The following is a 13,327-nucleotide window of genomic DNA, read 5'->3' on the forward strand; positions in this document are numbered from 1 at the left end:
CGACTTGCCAAAACTATAGTTTTCTAATATTAAATCTGTGGAGTGGTTACTTTGAGATCAACACCATAGATTTCTAAATGGTTTGGCATCAAAAGTACAGAATAACATGATTATTTCAAACGTCATGTAAACACAGATTTCTTGCCTTGTCAGATTTTTTTTTTAAATAAGCTAATTTTAGAGAGTATCAGCGTATTGGTGTGCATGTAAACGGACTCTTTGTAAACCTACTTATTTGGAACTTCTCCTAGAGCGTACATCAGATCGTCACGAAATTAGCTGCAGGTCATCTTTAGACCATGCTGACTATACATTATGGAAATCAACAAATCAAATTGTTCACATGTAACGCATCAATAAATTTGAATGCAAGATTCCAAACAAGGTCTGAGGCTCTTTCTCAGCAACATTTTGGCATTTTATCATGAAACATGAAGTATGTGTTATTGGCTTTGCCCCATAATTGCTGCTTGCAGCTATATCATTGTACTTCTGTTTGTAATTATTTATTTGTCAGGGACAACACACGTTTATTAACATCATATTAATGTAAATTTGGCAGATTTAGCGAGGATGGCTAATTGTCATCTGCAATCAGATTGATGTCAAGAGAAATTACACAATATTAAGAGAATTACACTAATATATATATGTATTTGTGTGTGTGTGTGTGTGTGTGTGTGTGTGTGTGTGATCTATGCACACTGTATGCACACAATCTTAAAAAAATTAAAAATAAATCAAAGCAAACCACCTCAGACAAGTCCCAATGCAACATTTGTACTGTAATTTACCTAATACAATGCTTCTACCATTAAGTGCAATGTTGACAATTTAGATTTGACAACAACCAGAACTTTCTAGAAAGCACCGTGGTCTATTATAACAGATACAGCTTGCACATTTTATTGTGTGAACACTGCATATGGATTTCATTATGATTTTGTGACTATTGACTATTTGAGCCATACAAAGTCACATGCTGTGTTTTGGCTTGTGAAATTTGTCACCAGCTTATCAAAAACATTATGTAAGGTGATGTTTTCATGTTCATGTTCTGCACTGAAATGCTGTACAGATGGTGTCAGTGGTTTGCCGCAGAAGCATTCCTCTCCAGGTGTCACATATTTAGCCGTTAAATCTCTTGGATAAATCTTATGTTGGTATTAAAGTCCTCAAGCAGTGTCATTCCAATCTGCATTGACAACAAGCTTGACCGTTCAAAACCAACAGTGCTGGCTGAACTTTACATGCCACATAGAATCAGTCTTCACTGACAAAACATGCACCACCACCACCACCACTTGGCGCAACAGCGCAGAATAAGCGGGTGAGGCTAGAGAGACGCCAATAGCTGAAGTCCTTTGCGTGGTCTCCATACTGCGGCTATTGAGAAACTCACTAAATTTGCGAAGCGCTCCGACGATGCCCTCCAGCAGCGCGTGAACCTCTGCTGCCCCTCCACTGTTTACTTCTCACACAAAGGGTCTGACGCGTGGAAAATGGTGCAACTGGCAAAAGGCGGAGTGATCTGGAACACTTAAGTACCATGAAGAGAAAGAGGCAGAATCGTGCCACTCAAACAGCATCTCCATCTCTCTAACCGTGAACAGCAAAAAAATGAAGATGAATTCGTGCTTGCGCTCGTTTACCTCTCTGTCTCGTTTAAAAACAATGTCGCAAAGGAAAATCGCTGCGAAATTTAACAGTTAAACTGCTTCTACTGAATCGCTTTCTTCCCATTTTTTTAACAAACTTGTTAACTTCATAAATTAAACTGCAGCCCAAAATGAAATTTCCAACGGAAAACCCAAGGAAACCAGGGAACTGGAACACTCCATCAGGTAGGTATTCTACATTTAATTTCCACAATGCCTGTTCTATTTTCAGTGCGTTATGGTTCATAATGCATATATACAGAAGTTGTAATGAGCATAATGAACCACTCACGCGCTCTGGCAGCCATATGTTATGATTAGTGATTGCATATGCTTGCATTCTTCGTTGATCTAAAGTGTGAAACCCAATTAATCCAATCAAATGCACCTTAATTTAGATGCGCATCATGATATTTTTCGAAAAGCTGTGAGGCGGGGTACCATTGTGGTGTAGTTTAATGTGATCAGGTCGTGGTGCAATATATGTCTATTACTTCTAATAATGGATGTACTTGTAGGCTATATACGTCTAGATTTACAGTGGTCGTCCTCATTAATATTCTTATCCATGCGTTTCAAACAGGACCTCGCTTGATGATGCGGGAGAGGTCTCCCCCGGAAGATAAATCACGACGTGTAGGAGAGATCTTTTAAACACATCACATGTATGATGTTTGGAGCGATAGTTTAGTTTGGTGGGTGGGTGATGCACAAATCTTGGATACGTCTGTATATGAACAATTAAAGGCTGAATTGTACAAGATATCTTTTACAGAGGTGCATCAACACGAGCGACTACGAGTACTATGCAGTGATACGAGTGATGCATAATGAAACGTGGGAGACACGCACACGCGTTACCTAATCTTACTATGTGGCAGGGAACAGTTCGGCAAATCACACAAATTCACGATCGTGCAGGCGTTTGTCTGTTTATCACGTTCATGTCAAGCGGTGTAACAACGCAGTCTGTTTATGGATTAACCTCCAGGCAATTGCCAAGTACTTTCATACCATACATGTTTTGGGAGAATTAGTTTATTTTTATTTTATTTATTTTTTTATTAAACGAATCTCTGAACACACCAGCAATTTCGCATAATCAGAATACACGGTCATTATCATCATGTCATTTTCTGTCGATCCACATTTAAATCCAAAACTAAAATGTGACTAATTAAAAGTTAAATGAAATAATTAACAAATTAATGAATGAACACATTTCCTGGAATAAATAAATAAATATAAATATAAATAAATAAACATTGACCGATTATACTGTATATACCGATATATTTACAAACTTCCAGGAAATGTGCCAATTAGCACATTTATTGAGTGATTTTATTTGATTTAAACAGATCTCTGAAAACCTTTCACTACAGGGCTGCATGATCATCATGTCATTTTCTGTCTATCCATATTTGAATCCAAAACTATAATCTATAGCTATTTAAAAGATACTAGGAATATTTTTTTCTCTCTCTCCTGAATAATACATAAATAAATAATAATAAATAAAAAAATCTGAACGTGGGATCAAAATGTAAACATTGCAGTAAACTGAATAAATAAATAAATAAAGAAGAAGAAAGAAAAAAAATTGTGGTGAAGTACATTAAGAAATTAAAAAAAAAGTAGGTCTACTTTCTGCATTGAATAAGTTAGTTTAAGCATGAACTTAAAATTATTAAGTAAATTCTACATTTGTACAATTAATTCTCTAGCTTACAGTACAAGTAAATGTTATTTATGATTGTTTGTTATCGTTACAATGCCTCACTATGTATCAATCCTAAAGTAGAAAACTTTATTTGCTAATTTGAGTACATTTTAACTGGTAAATAAAATAAGTAAATTTTACTTAACTTTTCAGAAGTTGGTCTTCCAAGCATGCAAAGGGCTTGAATAGTTAATGAGCTTGCATGGTTTCACTGTTTGCAAGTTTATTTACAGTTTTTATTGTTGATTTTTTTATGTTTGGAAGCTTCTTGTTTTATGAAGTCGGAAGTACATTTTCTACTCAAAATAAACCATTCATGATAAAAATAAATAAAAAAAATAATAATAATATTAATAATATATATATATATACACACACACACACACACACACACACACACACACACACACACACATATATATATATATATAGAATGTTAACGTCATCATGTTTTGTGCACTAAGTGTAGAGGTCTGTGTGTGCAGCTGTGTATCTTGTTTCTGATGCCAGTAATGCAAGGTGATGTTGTTAATAGACTGCATAGCATGCAATAAGCTTCCATGTGGAAAGCATCCATATGTCATGTTGTACATGATTAAACATGTGTCTATATGGAAAGTTCAAAATGTGAAATGTTCATATATAAAGTTAATTTAAAATGTAATAGGTTGATTTAATTTAAGTATGTACATCAGATTTGTAAGTAAGAGTTACTGTTTAGTTTTCAGTTAAATACTAAACTGAAATGTTTGTTAAATTTACTCTAATCAATATTATGTCATGAGGTTAAGTAGATTTTACTTAATTTTATACTATTAAAATTTACTTAGAAAAACATTGTGCAAAAAATTGCAAAATAAAAATGAATTAAATCTTACTAGTCATTTTTTTTTTTTTTTTTTTTTGTTTTTTGTTTTTTGTGTATGCAATAAGGACAGTGCCCACATAAACAGCTGTGTGACAGCCTGACAAGAAGAAAGTTGAGAGAATATGTGCTTCCTCCCATTAATGTATTCTTTGGTTAATTGAATATAAGGACTGAAAGACTGGGTCAATAGTTTACTTATCATAGCCACAAAATGACTTCTGTTTTCCAGATTATTTGTTTTGCATTGCAATGAAATTGTGCTTTGCAATGTTTATGAATTTGGCTGAGCTTTCTACAGCAATGCAGCTTAATATTGCTCCACCCTGGTTCCGCTGCTTTCTACTATAATGGATTTTCAGAGAGCACACAAAAGTGTGTGTGCAGGCATATGTGTGTGTGTATGTGTGGGTAAGCAGCAATGATCGGAGGCTGCATTTGTGTCCATTACCTGTGAAAAAGTAAGTTCACTCATCTACTGTGGTTACATTAATTTCTAGTCTTCTTTTGCAAAAAGAAAGAAAAAATATGAAACGATGGAGCAAAACAACTGCAAAACTAAATCAGCAGAAGATAGGTAGGGAATGATGGATTCAATTTCATCATTTTGATTCTATGTCAAATTATGCCACTTGTTTTTTGTCTGACTTATTGGTTTTGTCGATCTTGAACTTGTAATTTGAAATCATTTTCAAATGAATAAGTTTTTGCAGTGGATAATGCGACATCATATAAATGACTTAAACCCATATTGTGTCTTGTCTCTTTCTAACAGTGCCAGTGCAAACCAACCTGGTGCCACCAAAGAAGGTTCAGCCGGGGATGTTGCAGTCAAGCTTGGTGCAGGCCAGTGTGGCCACCATGCAAAACCCAATGGGCTGCTCATTACCTCGCCTTTCGGTCTCACGACCCGCCAGTATGGTGGCCAGCATGGAAGGGGTGGCGGATGGCTCAGCCCTCCTGACAGTCATGAAGTGGAAGACTGTTGTAGCTGTGTTTGTGGTGGTGGTAGCGTACCTAGTCGCTGGCGGTCTTATGTTCAGAGCCTTGGAGCAACCCTTTGAGAGCAACCAAAAAGACACAATCACCTTGAAGAAAGCCGCCTTCTTGCAAAAACATCCCTGTGTGACCCCGGACGAGCTGGAAGAACTCATCAAGGTAAAAAATGTTGCTTCTCTGTGGTAGAGCTCAGGCGGTGTCCCTTGTGGGTTCTCAGATCTAGTGTAACAATATAGCTTCATCGATCTGACTGATAATGTGAGCTTCACTCATGCAATAGACCAGGGGGCCAGTGGTGCCGTTGCACTATGTTATTGTAATTTGTGATGACACTCATACAATTGCAAAGATGAGTGTATAAAGAATAAAGACAAAAGAATGATGACAGGTATATCTTACTTTGGGAAGATGTGTGAATGGCTTTCGCTGCAGATGGCACATGAGTGAATGGGCACTTGAGAGTATTTGAGTAGATTTGATTCCTTTTGTAAACTAATTAAACAAAACAAAATAAAAATATCATGACATGGTCTTGAAAAATGTCTCTAAGCTAAAGATCGTAGAGACTTAGGTCAATTTGCACCAGCTCGCTAATAAATCTACAAGCCGGTGTGTTCCTATTGACTGATCTTGACTGATTGAACAACATAAACAAAATTAGCTGTGGGCCTCAAAGTAAGTGAAGCTCCCAGTCACACCTACTGATGACGTGGATCAATGGCAGTAAAAAGATGTTTAGCAGCTGGTAAGAATGTTTACTAAAAGTTCACCCAGGCAAGCAGGGGTGTAGATTCTGGGGGAAATGGGGGAGGTACCCCCCCCCCCCCCCCCCCCAACCCCAAATAATAAAAACAAGCAAATACAATTTAATATTTAGTCCTTTCAGATGGAAAACATTTATACATATAAATGATGTGATCTAAAGTGCATTTGAACAGCGGTGAAACACTTTCTTATGATGTGTTACATTGATACGAGCAGACAGAGAAGTAAGTTTGAAGTAAGTTTGGAGTAGAAGAAATAGAAATAAACCTTGTGTAAATTGTCAGCTTTACGCTAAGCTAAAATACTATTTCTAGCCATTTTACATGCACATGTTACCAGGCACGATCATATTTTTTTTTATCAAGAAAATTCACATTGGATCATAATTTCTTTTTTTCTAGTAAGACCTTTGATATTAGGGCAAAAATTGTATTCTTGATAATAATTTTTGTATTGTTTTCCTGTAAAAAGTTCTAAAAATCCTTAAAACAAGATCAATTTGATTGATCTTGTTTTAGGAACAACACTGCATAAGATATTTAGGTTTTTCAGAGAATGTATTTTTAACATGTGTATTTTGTCTTACTGTACTGGCAGAGTTTTTATAGTCAAAACAAGTGAAAAAATCTACCAGTGCTGAAGAAGTAATCCAAAGTATTTAGAATACGTTACTGACCTTGAGTAATCTAACGGAATTTGTTACAAATTACATTTTACAGCATGTATTCTGTAATCTGTAGTGGAATACATTTCAGAAGTAACCCTCCCAACCCTGTATATAACATCACACCACATACTATGAACTTGATTAATTTACGCTATACATGTTCAAAACCTTAAAGATCCACTGTGTAATTTCTGCACTACTTGCATCAACAAATGGAAATGCAAAAATGCTCACTGTTTTCAAACAGATTCCAGAACACTGATTTTAACACTAGTCTTTGTTGGTGTGGGTGTGGGTTTGGTACAAAAACACCAAGGATGTCTCTTCCAACATGTCCTTGAGAGCTGTTGCCAAGAATGACTGAAGTTTCTCTAATAGATAAGTGGAGATAATCGGCCAGCTCCACAGATAAGAAGCAATCAAGTCTTAAAAGCATCTGCTGGGGAGTGAGTGATTCATTTTGCAGTAATGGGGCTCAGTCAGGAGGATGGGCAGGGCGAAACATGAAGCCCGCCCAACACAATGCTCTGAAAGGGGGATGGGGTGTCTTAAAACCCATAATTTAATCAATAACCTGAAACCCTAATTAAATCTACAACCAGCAGCATTTGAAAGCACTGTAACAAAGCACCATTTCAAAATAGCTCAGCAGCCTCACTAACTCCAGAAGAGCTTTAGAGAGGCTGATATGACAGTTGCTTCCCATCAGCTTCTGCTGTGTTGTACCAAAGTCTTTCAAGCAAGTCAGTCCATTGGCGGCCATCTTTGGAACGCTCCAGGGAAGTTAATTCCATTCATGAAAGTTCAGCTCCTATATACTTGAATGGGGGAAACACCAAAATCTCAAAAAACGGTTGGTCAAGATTATGATCAAAGAACATATTTTAAATCAGCAGTAAAATCTGACAACACTGAAATTCTAAATTGCTCCTCTTTACCTCAGATTGCACTAAAAAATTACATTTTCCCGGATTGCATAGCTAATGCGCATGCGCAATTTCGAGATATATTGACAGGCGATGCCTGTATCTAAAAGGTGATTGGCTCTTTTACCTGTAAGGCGGGAATTCCTTTCTACATCGTTGACCATTGGGTGTTCCAATTTGTCCCATTCATTTTAACAGAAGTGGCCAGTCTTTGCTAAATACTCTCTGATTGTACTGGAGCTGCTCAGAATGTTTTTTTTTAGAAGTTGAAAGACAAAGAAACTGGGAAACTGATACGCAGTGAGAGACATGCTGATTATCAGTGCTGCAGTGCATAGATGATTCAGGCTTGTAGCGTATGGATTAACTAAGAAGCTGTTGCTTTTGCTTTCGCAGACGGCAAGCCATGCATATGTACTACAGTCTTGCAATGATGTAACTGGAGGTGAACATTTTTAGGAAACGCCAAGGCACTTCCTAGCGCTGTAGACCAGACAGAGCTTGTATAAACTAATGCTTGCGCATTAACTCTCAAAAGGTGTTTTCGGTTAAAATGGCTATGTTCCATCTGTGCTTGCCACTAACTGTTCCATTACCTTCGCACAGTTTTTTATTAAAACATTTCTGATATTGACACACACACACACACACAAAAAAAAAAAAAAAAATAGCATTAAAACATTCTCCAAATGGCTTGAACTTCTTTACAGTACAGCATTTAAACCAGTAAAGCAAATATATATATATATCTCACATTATGTGTAATGTGAGAGATGATTAGCAGAGATAAGGTTGACAATCTTACAGTAAAGAAAAATACAACCTCAGGTCGCTATGTAGAGTATCTACATGTACTGTATCTATATGGTTTTCTATATAGTATAGAAATCCATATAGTAGTATCTATATGATCTATCATAGTGAGATGGAAAAAGCTCCCAGTTGCAGTCATTTGGGCACCCACTGTGAAGAGGGAAACATACATTTCTCTTTGCAATCATCTTCGCATTACCTTAAAGGTGATACAATACCTTGCAGTAGGGGACACATAACTACCACACATACCACATGTCTAGGCAAGTTAAATTTTATTCAGATAAGTTCAGAGATGAAATAGAAGGAAATGAGTTAGTATTCAGCAAAGCACAAATAGATATAGCTGTTTGGCTGAATGGAATGCAAATTTGTCTTTTCAGGCAGTCTGTGCTGAGGTAAAACTCATTTGCACTTAACAGTCAAGAACATCAAATTATTGGGGAGAACTGAGATCTCCAAAGAGCATCTGCCCAAGGGACAGTTAGTTCCATTCTTCGAATCTGATTGGACGAGAAATGTTCCATGATTACTGATGGTCTCACACCATTAGCACTCGGACGCTTCACTGTGTGTATCACTCTGCTTGTGTTCGTGCCATTCTAAACTAAAATGTAAGAGCAGTGCAGATGTTTTAAGAGCCATCTGTCTCTTCACATTTAATATTGTGACATTACATATTTTAGCCAGCAGGTGGAGGCAAAAAACCATTTTTGTGTGTAATATGACCCAGTTGGTGACGTTCAGTGTTTATATTCAACAGCGCTCCATGATCGCTCATATTACTACTACACTACTAAAGGTAGGAAATAGCTTTAAATGGCTTTAAACTAACAACTTCAGCATTAAGGCTTATCACAGCTGAGAGTAACAACAGACTGATTAATTACAAAAACTCAAGGCGCTTACCTCTTACTGGAGTTTCCATTAAATTTACATTTATGCATTTGGCAGACACTTTCATCCAAAGCGACTTACAGTGCCCTTATTACAGGGACAGTCCCCCTGGAGCAACCTGGAGTTAAGTGCCTTGCTCAAGGACACAATGGTGGTGGCTGTGGGGATTGAACCAACAACCTTCTGCTTACCAGTTCAATGTTTTAGTCCACTACACCACCACCACTCCATAGCCCAGCAGTTTCCACATTGGAGAGGACAAAATGGCGGAAGACATTGCGGTTTAAAGATACATGCGCACTGGCTACCGCGAAATAGGGAGGAATACCCCCGCTTGGACAGTTATTTATCCACTGAGAAAATAGGATGCATTTTACCAAAATGACATTATCTTCAGAAAGCTGACTAACAGACTACAGCATCATCAACAGGTGATCGCACAGGCTCCATATCTCTCTCTCTCTCTCTCTCTCAAACACACACACACACACACACACATCCTTGTTTCTCCAATAACTTGTTAGAAACAGCCCAAGCCATGATTTTAGTTCTAAAGTGAATTTTTTTTTAATTACTAACGAAGGCTGGGACACATCATTTGCTTTGAACTAGCAACGGCAGATTCTGATCTGTCATGTAAGAAAGCATGTCCATGCTCAAATGTATTTTTTGTGACCGTACTCAGTGTTTCCTAATTTCCTAATGTATATAAGCAATATCACACTCGCAATCATGCCATATGGCCCTATATCAGCACTGCTGTGATTCGGCCGCAGGCACAAGGCTACAGTCCGTGTGCCGTAGGTAATCACTGCAGTGCTGATTTAGGGCCATATGGTACGATTGCGAGTGTGATATTGCTTATATATATATATATATATATATATATATATATATATATATATATATATATATATATATACTGTATATATACTGTATACGACACAATATGACGTGGTTACTTCAGTAAATGTGCTTTAAATGTCAAATTTGCTTTTAAAACACTATCGATTAGGTTTAGGTGTTGGTTAAGGGAAAGTATTTCTGTTTTGTTCACCTCTCATTTATCTTTTTGAATACTATTGGTTAGGTTAAGGTTAAAGTTTTAGGTTAGGGAGGTAAATTTACTCATTAAAACATAAATAAAATATTGCCCTTAAAAATCTCGTCTGATTACAACATCATTTCACTCGGTTTTGGCACCCCTTTGCTGGACATTTCACTGGGAAACTGCAGCCAAACATGTAAAGAAGTATGAAATTTTGGTTTGCAAAAATGTTGCCAGTCACATAAATGTCATGAGATCAGACTGTAATTATCATTATTCATAAATTCTGTTGCTCTGTAAAAACAGATTTTGTTCTGGAAAAATAGTGACTGTTTTCAAACAGATTTCCTTCAGACAGAACATTCCCTTCATCTGTCATTGGTTGGAAAAAGAAATAGTCCTAACCCCAATATCCATTGGTTAAGCAAATGTTGCTTTGTCGAGCTTGATGAGATGTTTAAACAAAAATAGCAGTTTTTGATAGCCCCACAGTGTTTAAGCTTTTCAGGGGTGTTTCACTTTTCTATACACGAATGGCTTATAGTTGACTCTGCATTTAAAATCGCAGTTTCCTTTGGTGTGTTTTTTCCAACTGAAACAGAAAGTTGGGGTGGGACATATTGAACAGCTCGTCCCTTTTTTAAATTAGCCAGTATTTAACTTCTTTCAACTTGACAGAGCTTTTTAAAACACACTGCGTAGAGGCCGTTCAGACAGACTGCATTCTTGTGCTAAAAAAGCTATACACAGTGCAATGCATATCACAGAACGTAGAATGCAGCTAGGGATCTCAAAATGCGCTTTTAACAAATAGTTATTTTTTACCGTACACAGCATCTAAAAACGTGGCACTCCTACGCGAAATGCTGAAAAACAGCTGGATGTGGCGCAACGGTCAAAGACGTACGTCTAGCACGTGTTTACATACAGTGATGTGAAAAAGTATTTGCCACCTTCCTGATTTCTTCTATTTTTGTGTATTTTTCATCCTAAATTGTTTTAGATCTTCAAACGAGATACAACATAAAACAAAGGCAACCTGAGTAAGCACAAAATACAGTTTAAAATATGTAATTTTTTTAATTGAAGCAAAAAAGTTATCCAACACCTATATCACCCATGTGAAAAACGTACTGCCCCTTTAAACGTAATAGCTGGTTGTGCCACCTTTAGCAGCAACTGCATCCAAATGCTTCCGTTAACTGGAGATCAGTCTTTCACAATGCTATGGTGGAATTTTGGCCCACTCTTCTTTGCAGAACTGCTTTAGTTTAGCCACATTGGAGGGTTTTCAAGCATGAACTGCCCGTTTAAGGTCCTGCCACAGCATCTCAATCAGGTTCAAGTCAGGACTTTGACAAGGCCACACCAAAACCTTAATTTTGCTTCATTTGAGCCATTCAGAGGTGGACTGACTCCTATGCTTTGGATCACTGTCTTGCTGCATAATCCAGTTGCGCTTGAGCTTCAACTCACGGACTGATGACCGGACATTCTCGTTTAGGATTTTCTGGTAGAGAGCAGAATTCATGTTTCCCTCAATTATTGCAAGTCGCCTTGGCCCTGAAGCAGCAAAGCATCCCCACACAATCACACTGCCACCATCATGCTTGACCATAGGTATGATGTTCTTTTTGTGAATTTATGTGTTTGATTTACGCCAGATGTAATGGGACCCCTGTCTTCCAAAAAGTTCCACTTTCAACTAATCAGTCTATAGAACATTCTCCCAAAAGGTCTGAGGATCATCAAGGTGTGTTTTGGCAAAATTCATACGAGCATTAATGTTCTTCTGGGTTAGCAGTGGTTTTCGCCTCGCCACTCTTCCATGGATGCAATTTTTGGCCAGTGTCTTTCTGAGAGTGGAGTCATGAACAGTGACCTTTATTGAGCCTGCAGTTCCTTGGATATTGTCCTTGGCTTTTTTGTGACTTCCTGGATTAGTCGTCGCTGTGCTCTTGGAGGAATTTTGGAAGGACGGCCACTTCTGGGAAGGTTCACTACTGTGCCAAGTTTTCTAAATTTGGCTCTCACTGTGGTTCTTTGGAGTCCCAGAGCCTTTAAAATAGCTTTGTAACCCTTCCAAGACTGATGTATTTCAATCACCCTTTTCCCTCATCATTTCTGGAATTTCTTTTCAACCTTGGAATAGTGTGCTACTGGGTGAGACCTTTCAGCCAACTTCATGCTTCTGAAAAAGTTCTGTTTAGGTGTTGATTTGATTGAACAGGGCTGGCAGTAATTAGGCCTGGGTGTGTCTCTAGATGAACCCCATTAAGAATGCAGTTTCATAGAGTTGGGGTTTTGTAACTAAGGGGGCAAATACTTTTTCACACAGGCCCAGTTGGTATTGGATAACTTTTTTGCTTCAATAAATAACATTTATCATTTAAAAACTGTATTTTATGTTTATTCAGATTGCCTTTGTTTTATGTTAGATTTTGTCTGAGATATACACAAAAACAGAAGAAATCAGGATGGGGGCAGATACGTTTTCACAACACTGTTAAAAAAAAAAAAAAAAAAAAAAAACAATGTGAAAAGAGCACAGAGGGACACAAAAAGTGACCAAAGACCTCCACTGAGTCATCGTCAGTGCTTGACACTTGGAATCTAAAATTCAAAATGCTATTTTTTTATTTATATGTTTTGCATTTTCATTTCAAATTCAACCAGTCAAATTTCTAATTTTAATTTTACAGTCTTACAATATAAACATTGGATGTGTTTCTTCTTCCTCTTGGCCATTTGAATATGTTGTCCCTTTAATTCTTGTCTGAGGTTCTGCCCTTAGGCTGCAGCTGACTTAAAATTTTTGTTCAGATCCAGTCTAGACCAACAGACTGTAAATCTGCCCTTGTGTACCTGCCCTTCAGCTGCCCACTTGCTCATTCCTCACACCTGAGCCGCTTCCTGTTGATCTCAGTATAGTACTTCCATCTGCTCTCCAGGCTTCCTGTCGGGCC

At 37.5% G+C, this 13,327-nt stretch overlaps 1 protein-coding gene across 1 annotated transcript in view; it reads left to right on the forward strand.

Moving 5' to 3' along the window:
- The first annotated feature begins 1,397 nt into the window (after positions 1–1,397).
- Positions 1,398–13,327, forward strand: part of LOC127410113 (potassium channel subfamily K member 10-like) — a 29,847-nt gene continuing 17,917 nt past the window's right edge. Inside the window, exons 1-2 of the mRNA XM_051645174.1 lie at positions 1,398–1,844; positions 5,022–5,404. Of these exons, the coding sequence (XP_051501134.1) occupies positions 1,790–1,844; positions 5,022–5,404 (438 nt within the window). The 5' untranslated portion in view covers positions 1,398–1,789. The remainder of the gene's footprint in view (positions 1,845–5,021; positions 5,405–13,327) is intronic.

This window comes from Myxocyprinus asiaticus, chromosome 19 (genome assembly GCF_019703515.2).
Source record: "Myxocyprinus asiaticus isolate MX2 ecotype Aquarium Trade chromosome 19, UBuf_Myxa_2, whole genome shotgun sequence".
In the NCBI taxonomy this organism is placed as follows: Eukaryota; Metazoa; Chordata; class Actinopteri; order Cypriniformes; family Catostomidae; genus Myxocyprinus; species Myxocyprinus asiaticus.